General features: G+C 43.9%; 2 protein-coding genes across 2 annotated transcripts in view; one reads left to right on the top strand and one right to left on the bottom strand.

Annotated features, from left to right (window-relative positions):
• Positions 1-8,981, top strand: SLC7A6OS (solute carrier family 7 member 6 opposite strand). The gene is made up of 5 exons (XM_015429717.1): positions 1-470; positions 1,846-2,205; positions 5,299-5,502; positions 6,928-7,057; positions 8,389-8,981. The coding sequence occupies exons 1-5, from the start codon at positions 294-296 to the stop codon at positions 8,499-8,501; spliced, it is 984 nt and encodes a 327-aa protein (XP_015285203.1). The 5' UTR covers positions 1-293; the 3' UTR covers positions 8,502-8,981.
• Positions 8,982-10,376: 1,395 nt separating this feature from the next.
• Positions 10,377-17,905, bottom strand: part of SLC7A6 (solute carrier family 7 (amino acid transporter light chain, y+L system), member 6) — a 46,087-nt gene continuing 38,558 nt past the window's right edge. The window contains exons 7-10 of the mRNA XM_015429723.1: positions 17,341-17,437; positions 16,461-16,610; positions 15,852-16,035; positions 10,377-13,380 (exon numbers count right to left, since the gene is read on the bottom strand). Of these exons, the coding sequence (XP_015285209.1) occupies positions 13,295-13,380; positions 15,852-16,035; positions 16,461-16,610; positions 17,341-17,437 (517 nt within the window). The 3' untranslated portion in view covers positions 10,377-13,294. The remainder of the gene's footprint in view (positions 13,381-15,851; positions 16,036-16,460; positions 16,611-17,340; positions 17,438-17,905) is intronic.

The raw sequence follows: 17,905 nt of genomic DNA, 5'->3' as shown, positions 1-17,905 counted from the left end.
TGGATGCTTTGCAACTTCATGCCATGTCAGAGTGGCGCTGTGAACCCGAGTTTCCTTAGCGCTCTAACCACCATACCGCCGCCCCACTTTGACATTATCTCCCTTAAGCATTTACACCAATCATATGGAATCACGCACTTCTGGTTAAAAAGCCGTGATGACTGTATCTCTTTGAACTTCACTGATGGGAGAAGCGGCGTGACGCGCCTTAGGCAGGAGGAGGGGCCGGAGCAGAACCTTGGCCTCTCTCTTCCCAGCATCCGTCGGGAGCAGCGCGGCCTGCTCAAGTTGCCATGGAGCGTGCGGCGGTGCTACGCGTGAAGCGGAAGCGCGGCGGTTCGGCGCCGGCCGAAGCCCTGTTGTTGGCCTGCAAGCGGCTCCGTACCGAGTCGGAGGCTGCCGACGCCACTGAGGGCGGCGATGGAGTGGAGAAGAATCTCTTCAAACTGGTGGCTACCGTGGCTTCTCAGGTGAGGGCCGGGAGGCGGCCGTGTCGTTTTGGCTCCGATAACCACCTGCAAGGTCTCTTCTCCTGTAAACTAGGGTTGCCAACTTCCAGGCGAGCCTGGTGTTCTCCCAGAATTTGCAGCTGATTTCTGGAGTACGGAGATCAGTTTCCCCCGGAGAAAACTGCAGTGTTTGGAGGACACTCTATATTACATCCGCGCTATCGCTCCCCTTTTCAGATTCTGCCCTTCCCAGGCTCCATCCCCAAATCTCGAGGAATTTCCCAACCTGGAGTTGCCAACCCTATGAAGTACTAGTTTTCAAATAATTTTTTAAGGTCTGTTTGCAGTATCAAAAACAGGGTGCATAAGCTTCTAGGGTGAACAGAGATTTATATTAGATTATTGCAAACACAAGAGTTATGGTACTTTTAAATGCTGACATTTGTATTAATTTACTTCATTTATAACGTACCCTTTCTCCCTAGTGGCATTCCCTAAGTGACCTGCATCGTTCTCTTCTCCTCTTCTGTTTTATCCTCACAACAGCCCTTCGTGATTGGTTAGCCTGAGTGTGCTTGGCTGACTTGAGGTCACTCATTAACCTTTCTTGGCAAAGTGGGTATCTGAACCCGGATCTCCCAGATCCTAGCCTGGTATTCTAACCACTACCCAATGCAGGCTTCAGTTTGTTGTTGCTGCTCAGATGTGTTGCCCTGTAGCCTAACATGGCTGCTCAGCTGTGTTACTCTGTAGCCACATAATATAATGTAACACGTGAAAATTACTAAAAAATATTAAAGACCATTTTGAGAGGTAATTTTTAAATATGGATAAATGTGGTTTTAACAGTCTTTAATAAATTTCACGGAAGTGTAACATTGTTACATGTCTATGTATCTGTGATTCTCTGGTATGCTGTGTGTTACTCTATAGCAGCAGAATAAAACAGGAGTCCAGTGGCACCTTAGAAACGTACATAATTTATTCTAAGGTGCCACTGAATTTCAGAGTCTCCAGTTAGAAGAGTCAGATAGGAAGTAATGTAAAAGACCTTGAACTGAAATCATGCCAGTCAGAAGACTGACTTTGACAGCCAGTGATCTGACTCTGCAAGAGGCTGTTTCATGTGCTTGTCTAAGGTCCACATTGTTGCAAGTCATTCTCCAGCTCCTGCATTACCATACCACTGAACTGCTGGATCTCCTGATATGTTCTTCACAGTTATGTGACAAGAGCATGACAACAAAATTGTACATGGTCTCTGGCATGTGCTAACTGCAGACAACTCTTGTATTTCTTCGGTGTGCTACTGCTCATGATTATATATGTAAATATCTTTAAAAAAAACAAAGGTCTAAGACAGTAATTGAACACACTCCATTTTTGCTTTGTTCAGGATGAGCCTGTTCAGAAGTATGTCCAAGAAGCTATTACCAAAGACAAAGCAGCTCAGCGCCTGCGACCATCGTTGGGAAGTACCGAGAGAGTAACGCAAGATCTTCGCTCTTCCAAGCAAGCCAGAAGGCAGGAGAGCCGCTACCGCCTGATAGCTAGCCACCGTCCAAATTTCACTGATGACAGAAGCACTCTTCCTGCAGATCAGGGGGAATCAAATGAAAACAAGCAGCTGGCCTCTGAAGCAAAAAAGGACCCTTCCCAGGAAGAAAGCCATGGTCCTTCAGGCTGTTGTGGTGAATTTCAGTTGTTTGATATCATACAAGAGGAAAATGTGAAGAAAGATCCTGGTATTCCACAGGTTGGTATTAAGCCTTGAGTGGTCAGCTGTCTACATTGAAGTGTGGCATGCTAATAACATATATAAATATAGCATATTTAGTATTTTGAACACTTATTTGTCTACATTATCAGAATTTTTGACCATTTTTATCTAGCTTGGAAAGGGAGACATTTAATTTGAGACACAGGATGACATCAACGAGATGCTGTTCAGTGGTATATTTGAGAATACTTGATAGTAGAACACCCTGTAAGTCTCTGGGAGCTAGAATTAAAAATATTACAGATCTGTTTTGCTGCTGGGAGTTTTTCGTACCAGTTTTGGCTCTTTGAATTTTAATTGACTCCTCCTTTTGCTTTTGGAGTTGCAGCTTGGAACAAGCTACAGAAACATTCCAGTACCTTGTTCTGAAATAATAGAATTTGAGATGCTTAATTCAAATGATGGGTTGGGTTTACCGATGCACCTAATTCCACAGCATTTTTGCTATTGGGGGGGGGGGATTGGGATGGAATGGGGGGGGGGGGAGACTCCATTCTGATTCTTTTGACAGGAATTACCTCATCTGCCAACAAGGTTTTTTTCATATGTGCATATGCGACTGACTCCTACTGGGGAGCTGGAGGATATTCAGAAAGGTGGTTGAGTAAAGCCTGCCCCAGCCCTCCTGCCTCTGGTATTTCAAGGAGGTTACCCATCCAAGTACTTGCCAGAGTCGACCCTGCTTAGCTTCCAAGATCTGACAAAATTGGGCTTGCCTGGGCTATCCAGGTCAGGGCTGCCAACCACAAGGTTGTCTGTACTTGACAATGGACAATTAGCTGTTTGCAGGCTTTGGTGGAGTCTGTTGTTGTGGATTACTTGGCACAGGCTTAATAAATGATAACACTGACACTTCTGAGAAGTTTAACATGTTCCTTGCCATAGTATAATTTAGGTTATGTTTACTGTTGCCTTTATCTGAGCTAGACTTATTCACTCTGGGGAAGAATCTGGGAAGGCACTTGCAACACTTGCCTTTTTCTCCCTGTGTCACTGAAGGCATGCCTACGTCTGGTATGACTTCCCCCCCTTTTGGACAACGAAGCATCTCCTGGCAGCTCACCAACTGTTGTTGAAAGATGTTTTCAAATGTATTATACTTACACTTTGCGAAGTGCCAGCATAAAGCCTCTTTGGATTCTTTATAATAATATGAGGGCCCAGAAAAAAACTCAGAGGGGGAAAAACTTTCATTTTCTGATGGGATAATTTAGGGGAGCACTGAAATGAAGCATCTATGGAACATTTTCTATTTTAGAATGAGTAAGATTGCGCCGCGGTGGCTCAGAGGTTAAGACACTGAGCTGCAGACCAGAAGGTTGAGACCCCAGTGCCACGTGATGGAGTGAGCTCAGGTCTCTGGCCCCAGTTCCTGCCACCTAGCAGTTTGAAAGCAAGAACTTGCAAGTAGATAAATAGATACTGCTACAGTGGGAAGGTAACAGCATTCCGTGCGCCTCGGCATTTAGTCATGCTGGCTACATGACCACGGAAATGTCTTCAGACAGCGAAGGCTCTTCGGCTTGGAAATGGAGATGAGCACCACCCCCCTAGAGTCGGATTCAACTGGTTTTCAAACAACGGAAACCTTTACAACTGTCTTAAAGCAAGGTTTTTCACATTGAAAATGTATAGCATGAAAAAATCTGAGAATTTCTTCAATTTTTCCAGTTGAAAAATAGGGGAAATTTGAGGAGCACTGGAGGTAAAATCTTATTCTGTAGACGTACACAATATTTTAAAGATTATTTTGTTTAAATATAAATAATTTGGACACCTATTAATATGTTCTAATGTGTTTAATTATATTATTAAAGGTTCAGTGTTTTCAGTGTTGGAAAGTTTAGTTTAATATTGCAACATGCTCACAGTCCTACCTACTGTGACTCAGTTTCTATCCAAATAGTATACTTATTTACCACAGAATTTGTTTTCTGCCTTCAGCTTTTATTTTTCCCTGTGTCTCAGATGGTAAATTAAAGATATATGTACAGCAGTTTGCAATTTTTTTCTCAAGTATCGGGTATACTTACAATATTTCTTATAGAAAATGAAGATATTTATACTTTGAAATTCCATAAATATGCCAAATAGTGTAATTTTATATGTTAAGCTATAAATGATGCATTTTATGTTTTTCAATCAGTAAAAGAAATTTAGGCAAGGTAGGAAAGTAAATATTATGTGAATTTATGTTTTTCCCTGGGGGGAAGTTTTTTCTTGGAAATTTTGCATCTCCAAGGCAGTGATCCATGAGGGGGAAAGCAACTAGTTTTAACTCTCCAAAAACACTCTCAGTAATCATCATTCACTGATGGGATATTCAGCATATTAGCTCAGACACCTCTAGTACAAAACCTTTTTATTTGGCCTTATAGCTTGCTCATCTGGGTTAATAGATTGTGTTGACCCATTTTTTTTTTAAGTCATGAATTAAATTATTAGCTCTTAATGTGAACATTCTGCACTTCTGCCACTAGATGCCAGCAAGCAGCAGTATTCAGCTGCAGTGCAAGCTGCCACAAATTCTGTAGGTACTTTAAAAACTAATAAATTAATCATGGCATATATTTTCATAAACTGGAGCCCACTTCCTCTGATGCCCAAACTGTTGTCCTTGGCTGGCTCTTAAATTTTTTAGACTCACTCTATCTCTTGCATGTCTTGTGATTAAACATGCCGTTTGGTGACACCTGAACTGGGGAACTAATAATCAAGCACCATGTTTCTTGGATAACTTTTTGAAATTATCTTCCAAGTGCTAATTTTGAAATATTGTTAAAGTTTACAAGATTTCTGAGTAAATACTAAGCAGATTCATCTTTCAGCAAGAAGGTTCATATTAGCCAGTTTTCTATGTGATCCAGTTACATCCCACTTGAGATGAAAAAGAAGTAAAAAGGAGAATGTGTAGGAGGCAGATGTAACAATATGTATTTTTGAACAAGCTGCCTTATCCTTTTCTTACCACATAAATCTCTTGGTTTGGTACATAAACTGGTTTAAGCAAAATTCATCTAGAAGCTTACTAGGTAGAACGGATCCCATAACTGTTTCTAATCCTTACAGAAAACTGATGATCCAGATGTGATTCTCTGCAATGCCGTAGAAATGATACGTGAACGTCTAATAGTGTCTGACAGTACTGAAGAAGCAGAGTGTAGTATGAAGGAAGATGACTACGTGTATGATATCTATTATATGGAAACAGTATCCCCAGGCTGGATTGAGAACATACTCTCCGTACAGCCCTACACACAGGATTATGAACTGGTAAGGAAATGGAGGGAGTCACATTAAGGGCAGAAGAGAATGAAAAGTTTTGGGGTACTCAAGATGTTGTAACTATTAGACGTTTCAGAGGGTAGGCATGTCGGTCTGCAGTAGAACAACTAGACTTGAGTCCAAGAGCACCTTAGAGACCAACAAGATTTTTGGTGTATAAGCTTTTGAGAGTCAGCGCTTTCTTTGTCAGATACTGGACTCGAATCTAGCAGTAAACATTAAAATGCAACAGGAACTTGGGATTCAGGTGGGTAGCTGTGTTTAACTTGAGTATTTTAAATAGTGATTGTATCTGAAGACAAGGACTGAATCCAGGCATAATAAAATCTTAGTTTATCATTACAGGAATGAATTTTGCAAGTCTCTGTCGTATTATGCTTCTTTTTCTGTGTCTCAGACTGTTCTCTAATACTGGAGGCCTTCTGGTGTCCAGCAAAGTGATTTGCCATTGCATTTGAAGTGCAAATAATGATTTATAGGCAAAGAGACAAACCATAGCTTCTAGTTCTGATGCAGTAACAAACTGCTGTTACGAGCCTGGCATATGCAGAAGAGGGAACACTTTAGACTCCAAGGTGTCTAAGTGCAGCTACTGCTCAGCTTTACTAACTTGCATTAGTTACCAAGATTGTTAGGGTAATCCCACAGTTGATATTTGGCATATACACGATTCAAGACACTTTAGTTACTAAATGCATGCTTTATTGCAGCCAGAATAGAGGGACACATGTGATATTCATGCATGGTCCTCTTCATATGTTTGAGCCAGCATTGGACTGGAGGAAGGAAGCCTTTGGAGTGGCAGCCAGGAATTTTTCTACCCATGTGCAAGTCATGCATGAAACTGAATGAAGTGGGGTGGGGAGTTGCTCATACATATATTTTGACAACCCTCAGACAGAGAAACTGTCTTCTGGCAACTAATCAGGTATCTATACCTGGAGAAAACAAATGGGTTGTATCTTCTGACTCTGCTCAGCTAAGTGGTTCCCCCTTGGCAGAAGAGGTTCTTCTTCAGTGTCAGAGGAAGGCCTCACACTTAGCTGAGCAAGAGGATACAGCTTAAAGGCATACAATTTTTTCCATCCAAACACTGTACTTTTTTAATGGGTGCGAACAAAATAGGCTCCAGGATCCATGGTTTTAGTTACTAGATCTTACTTTCCTTCAAGGAGTTGAGTACTGTGCATAGTTCTTCCTGTACAAGAACCCTGTAAGTAGGTGAGGCTGAAAAAATGAGTAGCACAAGGTCACCTAGTAAGTTTCCTGGCAAGCAGAGATTTGAAGCTGGGTCGTTCCAGACCCACCATTACAAAATGCTGAGTGATGTTTGATGTACATTTGCAATGGCTGTTGTGCCTGATTGGATGAAGTGGGCTTTCTCTGAAAAGAGTGCCTTTTGATAACATGCAGGTGGATGAAGAGCGCATCCCAGAAGAAGTGTACGATGACGAAGATGATGAGAACAACGAGAACAACTGGCGTAATGACTACCCAGATGAGGATGAATTCTTTGAGGAAGATGGTAGTGATAGGGAAGCAAGTAAGTGCTTTCTGACATTGACCATGGGATTGCATGAGCAACTGATAACATTCTGAATAGCAGAAAGCCTAGAACTGGCCCATCAAGGATGAACACAGGGCCGGCTCGCCCACTAGGCGCTTGCCTAGGACGCGCTGGACCTCAGGGGCGCCAAAGTGCGCCCCCCCCCGCGCCAAAGAACCGCTGCTGCCCTGTGCGCCTTGCCTTCGCTCACTGGCTCCGCCGTGCGCGGGGGGGGCAGCGCAAGGCTCTGAAGCGCGGTGGCGGTGGCGCACCTGGAGCGGCCTGGGGGGGAGGCGGTGCAACCAGCGAGGCTGGCTGGCTCCGGCGGGGTGGGGTGCAAGGCTCTGAAGCGCGGGGCGGCGGCGGCGCGCCTGGAGCAGCCTGGGGGGGAGGCGGTGCAACCAGTGGGGCTGGGTGGCTCCGCGGTCTGGCTCCGGTGCGTGCGTGGGGGGCTGCGGGGGGACGGTGCTCTCCTGGCGGCAGCGAGCCGTCGAGCAGCACAGCTGGGAGGTCCCTCCTCCCCGCGTGCCCGAGCGAGTGCTTTTAGAAAGTGGGTGGGGCTTGCTGGGACTTCAGTGCTGCAGGGCTTCCAATTGGCTGCGCAGATTAAAAGGCACCAGAGCCAGGCCGCGAAGCCAGCCAGCCGTGCTGGTTGCACCGCCTCCCCCGTGCTTCAGAGCCTTGCGCGCCGCTGCCCCCGCGTTTCAGAGCCTTGCGCTGCCCCCCCTGGCGCGCGGCGGAGCCCGTGAGCGAGAGCAAGGCACGCAGGGCAGCAGCGGTTCTTTGGCGCACGCACGGGGGACGGGCAAGTGTGTGTGGCAGCGCTCCAGCAGGCCCGCAATCCCCGACCCACCGACCAACCACCGGACTGGCCAGCCAGCTGCGCTGCTGCCCGGGCCCTCCATGCCGCCCGGCCCTGCCCCCAAGCCAGACCCGCGCCACAGCTCACCCGCCCTCCCCCCTGGGGGGGGAGGCGGCGGCAGCAAAAGGGTGTCCAGGCCCCACCGGGAGGTTGGCATTTGCGCCTGCCTAGGGCGCAGAAGCACCTCGAGCCGGCCCTGGATAAGCAGTCCATGGGCCAGGAAAAACAACACCTTTTGTGAGATGGATATGACATCTGGGGTATTAGTCTGACTCGTACTTTTATTATAATTACTTCTTCATGCTGGGAAATTCATGGTGTTCACAGAAGCAACTAGATGAGTTAAGCAAGAATCACAATGTCTTGAGGCATAGAATTCAAGATGTCAGTTAACAACAGCAAAAACCTATCCAGAGCAAAGCGGGATCTCTTACATGCCACACATAAATTTGTGTTTTTTCTCTAGGTGGAAGCAGTAATGAAGATAGTGGATACATCAGGAGAACATGGGAGAAATATCAGGCTGATGTCCTGCGGGAGTTTGACTATGATGGGTTCCGAGAGCTGGATTCTGAATAGCAGAGAACTTTACTGCCAAGGTGACTGTTTGCAGTGGCCTTTAGAGTTTGTAGCACCACAACTGTGTCACTTCCCATGGTGCATACTGTGTGGTTGCTTCATTGCTCATGGGAGAATATGGAAAAATTGAAAGGACTCTGCAACTTCTGCCTGCATAGAACAGTAGACATGAGAAAATCCCTGGACTTGTCATCATCAAATTTACCACACTGGGATGTTTGACAAGTACTTTTGGTGCCGGACAGAAGGATACCTTCCTAAAAGAAGTCAGTTTGCCTTCCGTGGTCAGTACTGCATTTTTACAGATCTACTGTGGACTGAAGTTGAACAATTTTTTCATCTTCCCTTTTGCACTTTAGTATTTGCTAGAGACTGCTAATACTTGGTTTTCGAATGTGTAAATGAATATATCAATGTTACTTCTATTGAATTCCCTCACATTTGCGTGTTCATGATTCTCACTTTTAATATGGAAGCACAGTGTTATCACACTAATGATTCTCACATGTAAACTGACAGTCCACACCCATTCCTTCTGCGTGTAAGTGCTCCTGTTACTTCTAATTTATGGAAACCTGATGAATTGACCTCAAAAACATCCTATTGTTAGCAGCCTTTTCTAGTTCCAGCAACTTAAGAGGCGTGACAGCAGCTGCCTCCAAACCTTAGGTGCCCGAAGAATTATTCAGAATTTGCTATAACAGAGCTGCACTATCGGATGCTGTTCTGTAACAAGAGAAAGTCACAGCCATTTTCAGTTATTGCCCTGTATTTTAGTGCTAACACAAGTCCTATACCACTGATGCTCACGTTTTATGCTAATGGGCTTTTACTTGCTTCAAGAATGGAACAAAGGACTTTGTCAATATTGAAAACGGTATCAATGTGGCTGCAGCAGAAAAGATAGTCAGGAATTTAGAGTATCTAAAAGTAATTCAATCTGTGCTATAAAGCGTACTAATTTCGCCCCAGTTCAGGAAAGGGGATCAGTGTGCAGATTTGAGCCTCCTCCATGTTTAGAGTAAGGAGTTTGCTGTATGGAGAAGAGATACAGGGCTAAGTTCTATGCAGTGTCACCTGTGAGCCGTCAGTGAAAAGCTCAACACCATGCGTGCCTGCATGGTGAGATTAACACACACACACACCCAGTTGGATTGGTATAAGCACTTACCATGCAATCTAGGTAGGGAGTTGCTTTTATATTCTGTGGCAACTTCCTAATCAGATGAAGGGGGGAGAGGTACAATCATTCCCTCACTAAGTCATAAGAGTAGAGTTAGTTGGGTTACACAGAAATTACTCTCAAATCTACAAATACTGAAATTAATTTCATGGCAATGTATTTCCTGCTTCAAGTATTTTTCAAGTCCCTTAACATAATGCAAAATGGGACAGGGTAAAATAGTAGCAGTTGCATCATGCATACAGAAAATGGTAATACAAACACTGGCATAGTTCCATATCTAAGCATTGTCCTCAAGTAGAGAAATGCCAACTGGCTCCATGCCTTCCTAGAATTAGGCAACTATGCTACTTTTGATTCTAATTGTTGGAAACCAGTCAAAGGAAACTGCTGTATCCTCTAAACATCTGCTGTTTATAATTTGAAGAGCCAGCTGGAACATTTTAAGCAGCTAAGGCACAAAATGGAGAAAAAGAGGTACAGAAGTTATTAAGGTTTGCAATTCTAACAGGAAAGCTGAATACAACATCCAAGACCCTTGCTGCACAGAGAACATAGTAGGGTTGAATTTCAAAGCTCTGTTTCTGCCTGTTTTGAATGATCACTATATTATTCAAAGACTTTGTCAGGGCCAGCATCCCCAGTGTGGTACTGGCAGGTTATGCGCATGCATGCAATTGGCATGGGTTCTCCTTCACACATTCAAGCAACAAGAACATGAAAACCAGATTCTTATTATTTTATTCCCACATAGTGGAAGTTAATTTTTCGTACCCCTCCCCAGGTTCCTTACACATCACAGTGGTACAAAAGCACTCTTGTTACAATCAACTGGACAATTCTGAAACTATCCGATGCAGACTTTTTATAAACGTTCCATTGTAACAGTATAATGGAGTGTAATAATGATTTAGAGGAAAGTTCATACACATGAGCGCCACTTTTACATGCTAAGGTTAAACAAAGTGTTTGGGGGACATTATGGATTATATAACCTCTAACAGGCTACTGTTTCACTGTACTAATGTAAATGGACAGTCTGGATTCCATCAGAACCTAAATAAAAGGTTAAGATAGGGTGAAGTGCAGCACATTGTTTATAAGGTTGTGCAGGGAGCTGAGTCTGATCCTTAATATCAAAGTCCTCTCCCCACATCAGATCTACCATTATTCCTATGGAAGAAAATATAGAATACCATCATATTTGTATTGTCCCCCTCAACAGACACAGGGTCAAACCAGCAGCCCCACACAGAAGCTTAAAAAAAAACACTTCGCAATCATAAGCAGATCTACTCCAAAGTCAAGTCCCATCTTATTCAGTGGGGCTTACTCCCAGGAAAGCTTACTAAGAATTGCAGCCTTAATCACAGATCTCCTTTATCAGATCTAACAAGACCCAAGACTGACCCAATTCCTTTTAAGACATCATTTCTGTGAGACAGGGTCAAAAGAAGAGTCATTTTCGACTGTTAACAGTTAGTAACTAATGTCTAGACAGATTAAATTATAAATCCAGCTCATCAAAGCACCAAAAAAATAGTGATGACAATGCTGTTTTTTGTCACAAACACAAGCCTTGCTTATGCAATTTTGAGTTCTTCCAACAATCAAAAGTAGGACATTTGGACAGTTTCCCTTTCAAGCACCAGCTATAGTAATTACCCTTTTATGGGGCTCTGATTCACAGCAGTATTTGTATGTCCTCAACTATGGCAAATTTGGGAAGAATATTCATTTAAAAAAGACATACACCTGGTTGGTTCTACCGCCCACATAAAAGCAGTCCACGATGTTAGACAATTCTTCCGGTAGAAATCTTTGGTCTTCACCTCAGCATTCAGGTTTATTTTTTATTATTTCACTCTATGGAGCAGCTGGCAATCTGCACATGCGGGGGAGGGAGAAATAAACATTTCCCCACCCCCAGAGGATGAGCTGCCACCAAGACCCAGACTGCTCAGGTTCTGCCTTCTTGTCCACCTCCACAGCCTGGCTTATCCCTTCATGGCTGACTGCAACCAACAAGCCGGGCTGTGCTTCCAAAAGGAGGGTGCTCCTTTCACACCCTGTACAGAACAAGTAGGATGTGATTTGTTAAGCCTGGCTTGGTGGTAATAACAGCACTCCCTGGAGGGTCTCTGGTGTCGATGCTGCAGTGGCACCTGTATCTCAAAAGGCAGAGAGCCTCGCCATCATGAACAGAAGGAGAGAAGGCAAAACCTCACTCAGGACTCTTCTAGTTGCTGCTGCCACGGGCAACTCAGCTGTGCCAGGGAGTCTTGGTGTGGGGAACACAGAGATGCACTGCCTTCATTGCAATGCACTGTTACTGTCAGTTTCCTGTCTAATGCTTCCCTTGTAGGTTAGGAGGGCACACTGCAGCAGAAAATAAGTGCACAGGAGCAAATGGGTTATGAGTATAAAGTTCTGGGGGAATGTTAAGGAAAAGAGGGACAAAAATATTCAACCATAAGTTCTAACGGAAGAGTCCAGTTTTTGGTTGGTTTTAAAGTTCAAAATCCTGCCCCCCCCCCCCCCGGTCCTTGGGGAGTGTAGCCATTTCTCATTTTTTCACATTAACATCTTGGGGAAGCTAAGTGCATGAAAAACATCTTCATAAACTCGGCATATAAGAGTTTGCACAGTATATAGGTACTTAAAGGATATGTTTCCACCCCCTTTCTCACAGACCCACATACCAAACCAGCGAATTCCAGTCTTAGTATTGCCAAACAGTTCTGCTGTATAAAAAAAGTCTTTAAATATAGGAAAGGTCTCTGATAAGCATTCATTAGTAACTATATAATAAACAGTGCTGAAAAAAGAATGCAAACTGAGAACCAATCCCTGCTCTGGTATCCTCAGCTTTTTGAAGTATTTAAAGCCCTATTATTTGAATACGCTACTTTACAGGTTCCAATTGAACCACACAAACAAGACCTGCCAGATTGTTCTTCAGCATAAAATTGTTTAGCTTTGATTGTACTTGTCTAATAAAAAGACATTGTTTTTATGTGCAAGTGTTGAACAGTGCCATCAGAACAAGAATTCCACAGTCCAAACATACACTAAGCCATCTACGTGCATTCTGCTGGTAGACAAGAGTTCCTAACAGTGATAAAATTCTACGCCCAATTCAACCTGGGATGGAACACTTTGCCACAGACTATCAGTCCAAAGAGGTCTGAAGCCAAAATTGACCTCACGCAGGTTGGAAGGATTTGTTGGTGCCTTTTAAACTGGCTTGGAACTGATAAATATATATACATATATAAATAAATAAAAAGTTGCTGCCATGCTGCTCAAAATTCAAGTCAATCAAATTTCTGAACTTTGATTATGAATGCTCAGTTTGCTTTCAAAGAAACATTCCTTATTTTTCAGGATGAGTTCTATGCCTGAGAAGGCTGGCCTTTCAAACACAGTTTACAAAAAAAAAAACCCAAAAAACCCTCCCCACACTACAAAACTCAACCCTAGATCATGACACAGTATGATCTGGGCAAGAACCCCTCTTCGGGGGAGGAAAAGGAGTCTTGATTACAGTCTTCCTTCCTGTGTGCCCACGCTGCAGACCCATGGGCTCTTCCACGGCTAGTTTAGTGTTTCAGTCACTTGCATCTCTATCGAGACTTGTATCCATTTCTGTCAGAACGCAGTAACAAAGCAACTGGGTGGCTCGAGTGACAGCACCTGTGCAAGAAGTAAAAGGTAAAATTAACCAGGAAACAATGGAAGTAATACCAGAGCAAAAACCAGCTGCTTGCTGAAGATAGACTGACAACTGAAACAAACGAAAATGGTATTTTCTGAAGAAACAGAAGCTTGTTTCTATTCTGCATCTCTTGCCAACAAAAAGGCACAAGTCCTTTTCATTATCCTAACCCCACCAGTAGACTGTGGATTTGTCTCACAGTGATGTATTTTTTTTCTAGCAAGTACCATCTATCTAAGCTTGGGGGTTTTACAACTTTGATATGAAATTAAAACTGAAAACTAGCTGGGATTACAATTAACTAAAATGGGGTTGGATCCAGAGACCCATCAGCAGAAAGTGTTGATAGTCATGGATCTTCCGCATACCTCCACCCACACTACAAAGTGGTCCCTTCACACTTTGGGAAAGTGGATTTTTTGAGGTCATAGGGCTGTGCTGATGTAAAAGGAAGCAAAATTACCCTGAGCTCTTTGCATCAGCAAACTTGACACCTGCAAAGAAAGAGGAGGGGACAAACTCATTCCCCTACCCAGAGGTCATTTCGGGGGGGGAACGCGGGGGAACACAGTTCCCCCGGGTGAGGTACGGGAGGCAGGGCACATGACGAAGCCCCGCCCCCTGCTTCCGGCAGCCCCGCTTCCGGCCCTCATTCAGCCAGGAGGAGGCAGGAGAAGAGGGAGGGTAAGTTGCTTCCTCCCTGTCTCTCCCCACCCCTGCCTGCCTGGGGCCAGGGAGGGCCTTCGCGGGGCTTCCTTGCACTCCCGCCGGCCTTGCAGGTCCACCGCCAGGCCCCTCATGGGGCTTGGCAGTGGAGCTGCAAGGCCGGCACCAGCGGCCGGGACCGTTGGGGGCGGGGTGTGTGGCCTTATGACACATTTCCGGTGATGTCAGGAGGTGTGGCCTTATGACACTTCCAGTGATGTCAGGGGGTGTGGCATATGCTAATGAGTTATGCTAATGAGTTCCCCTAGCTCTTTTTCTACGAAATGACCCCTGCCCCTACCACCATCCTTAATGTAGCCCCCACTCATATGGCTATGTAGTTCCTGCAACCCCAAGAAGTGGGGTTTGAAAGGACTGTTGGGGTAGAGGAACATGGGAAAGATCTGTAATGTTTGCTCACATGGATAATGAGATCCAACCCATACTTTCAGCTCAAGTAACCATTCTTTGTCCCACAACAACACACAGAATACAGAATGTACAGCAAAAATAAGGTAAAGTAAAGGTAAAGGTTCCCTTGCTTGAAAGCCAGTCGAGTCCGACTCTAGGGTGCGGTGCTCATCTCCGTTTCAAAGCCGAAGAGCCAGCGCTGTCCGAAGACGTTTCCGTGGTCATGTGGCCGGCATGACTAAACACCAAGGCGCACAGAACACTGTTATCTTCCCACCGAAGTGGTACCTATTTATCTACTTGCAATTTCTTGCTTTTGAACTGCTAGGTTGGCAGGAGCTGGAACTAGAGACGGGAGCCCACTCCGTCATGCGGCAACTCAGGTCTCGGACTGCTGAACTACTGACCTTCCACAGCCTGCAGTTCAGCGTCTTAACCACTTGAGCTAGGCAGTAAAGAGGGTCTATACCACCTAAGACTGCAGGTGGGATTGCATTTTAAAATGCTCCTTCACTTTAACCCCCCCAAATACAGAAAACTTCACAAACCAAGAAGAGAGGATAGTACCTTTGCCCTTAATGCACCAAGGCTTTTCTTTCAAGCAAGCAACTCCCTACTTATATAGTCTGAAATGGAGTGACTGAAGAAGGATTCTACTGTGTCACATTGCTGAATACATAGCTAAGTTCTGAGATAAGACACTTCCTTGGAAGAAATTTACGCATCATTCACTCTTGGGAACAATGGGTAAGATCCACCCCCAAAAGGGCACAGCACCCAGAGGCAGATACCTATTTCTGCTTTTCTCCCCTGTTCCCTTAAGCACAGGTAGTATGCCAGGTCAGCCTTTGGAATGAAAGGTCTATGTGTGCCTCCCATATCCTCCCGCTGGCTCCCTCTTCCACTTCAGTCCAGTTTCTTGAACATGTGCCTCCCTTAATAGCTTGTCACATTGCTGAGAGGGGTGGCTTCCTGAAGGGCAGCATGCAAAATCACAACACACACACAAATGATGAAACTAATCTGAAAACAAATATCTGTTCCTAACAGGTGCAGCCATTTCAGGACAGCAGCATCCAGAACTGCCTTTCTACAAAGTTTTACATTCTTTTATGGCTGTGACTTCTTGATAAACTCCAGCAGAAACTAGAAGCACTATTATAAACATTACTTTTTATTACACAGAGGTAACAAAAACCTGCATTTAAAAAAATATATATAATGGCTGCTCCATAGTTGACATGATCTAAAATTACACTCATTATTGTCTTTCTGTTACTCATTTATTTGTTAACTGAGGACTTGTCCCCACCCTCATTCAGTTCCTCCTTACCTAAAATTTTGTTGACAAAAGGAGGTCTTTTGGAAACAGGCAAATAGACTCCCATGAAGTACACTGGAATCCCAGAGAGCGCAATGCCAATACCAATCAGGGAATTAATAGTGTCACTATAGAGTGGCACAACCACCAGAAATATTGAGCATATGCAGAAGGATATTGGGAAAAACAGGCTCAACTGAAAAAGAGGACATGTGGACAACAAATAAGTAACTAGCGGTTTTACAGTTCAATTTGCTTTTTTCATGGTAATGAAGTTTTCAAATTCCTCATGTAGACTAGAAATTCTAACATGTACTCCAATGACAAAGGTGTGCTTGTAATAGTCACTCCACAGAGCACCAAAATGAAAATTGAGGCAGATAAATGACTGGAAATGGCATATGAAGTTACATATGAACATGAGAATGTGACTTATAAAAGACCATTAAGCCCCTAGCATTGTCTGCCAGCAGCCCTCCAGGGTCTCAAGCAGAACAAATGTTGTTTACCATCTGAGAACTTTTGGGTGGAGATGCCAGAGATTGAACCTGGGACCTTCTGCATTCAAAGTGTCTGTTCTGCCACCAAGCTACACCCACAAGCCACAGCCCTGGTCCTCACCTTCAGTGGCCTGTACCGATCTGGTTCTTTCCAACGGAGGTAGAGCTGCCCAGCAATTGATAGTCCCATGAAAAACCAATAGCTGAAGCTGAAGTAGTTAATAAGCTGGAAGACATCTTCTACAATCAAGTATATCAGGCTCATAGAACACTGTTAGGAAAGGTAATAAGAATGACATGAACATCAAAGGCATGTATCAGCAACAGTGCTTGCTCCCTTTTAACTGCAATGCTGCAACAAAATCCAGTATGCTTAAGAGTCTGTCCATCTGGTTAAACAAGGGCATACATGTTCTCAGCAGATGCTGCACCATCACGAATCCCCTGGATGGTCCACAGGTGGGCTTTTCTGGGCAGCACTTTCCATTTGCACTGCCATTTGATATCCACAGGCTAAGTACTGACCTGGACAGCCCAGGACAGCCCATCAGACCTTGGAACCCTAAACAGAGTAAACCCTGGTTTGTACTTGGATGGGAGACCATCAAGGAAGTCCAAGATTGCTATGCAGAAAGAGGCAGCGACAAACTACCTCTGTTTGTCTCTCACCTTGAAAACCCTACAGGTTCACCATAAGTTGACTGACTTGACATCACTTTACACAGGCTAAGGAGGTAAAGCTGTATTTAGATTTTACCCTTTGGAAACAAAGCAAATTACAAATGGATGGGAAGCAATCCTCCTTGCCTATCCTCATTATTGTGGTGGTGAGACAGCTTTATGGATGACTGTGGAGAAAATGACAGTTCTATACTTCATCAGATTCAGCCAGTGCATTGCTTCTAATTAAATTCTCTCCATCTACCACCGCAAGATAAAATTCTGTGATGGGCAACACTTACAGTGATCTTCTTAAATACTAATTTAAGTATTTCACTTACATTGAAGAGAAGTGCGGGTACTGGTGTAAACCTCCCTATATGGATCATTGACAAGAGGTCAGGAAGGTGACCCTCCCTGGAGCCAACAAAGAACAGCCTGAAAAACAACAGACTGGCTGTGATACAGCTGCACAATCTGAAGCCAAGTGCAATAGGGCAACAGACAACTCAGAATTTATCCTTAATAAAAACACAGTTTTTTGTACAAGATTTAAAGTTAATCTGAAATATGAGAAATAGACTATACAGAATTACTTCTAGAAATACCCTACACAAAACTGTCTTGCCAGAACTGAGTAAAGCATGTTTTATTGATTTTAGTGTGTTGAGATTTGTTTTTATGTCTTTGCTTCAAGTGCCTGCAGAAAGAGAATGTGACCAATACAGTTTAAATAAATGTATCGCAGAGTTTCTCTATTGGGAGATGAAAGCAGTTAGTTTATACTATTTAAACTTTCCGACATGCACTGTTTTCATGATAAAACTATCAAAACTATACTTTGTTATATGAAATCATAACTGTAACATTGCTTTGCTATGCACAAGGTACTCTGCATAAGCAGCA

The sequence above is a fragment of the Gekko japonicus genome, unplaced genomic scaffold (assembly GCF_001447785.1).
Source record: "Gekko japonicus isolate JY-2015 unplaced genomic scaffold, Gekko_japonicus_V1.1 scaffold815, whole genome shotgun sequence".
In the NCBI taxonomy this organism is placed as follows: Eukaryota; Metazoa; Chordata; class Lepidosauria; order Squamata; family Gekkonidae; genus Gekko; species Gekko japonicus.
Note: the sequence above shows the minus strand (reverse complement) of the source record. Positions and strands in the feature narration are given on the sequence as shown.

Excerpts from the sequence above, each read along its gene's own strand:
- SLC7A6OS (XM_015429717.1), top strand. The coding sequence starts at position 294 with ATGGAGCGTGCGGCGGTGCTACGCGTGAAGCGGAAGCGCGGCGGTTCG. Across the intron at positions 2,206-5,298 it reads AAGATCCTGGTATTCCACAG|AAAACTGATGATCCAGATGT; the intron begins GTTGGTATTAAG and ends TAATCCTTACAG. Across the intron at positions 5,503-6,927 it reads ACACACAGGATTATGAACTG|GTGGATGAAGAGCGCATCCC; the intron begins GTAAGGAAATGG and ends GATAACATGCAG.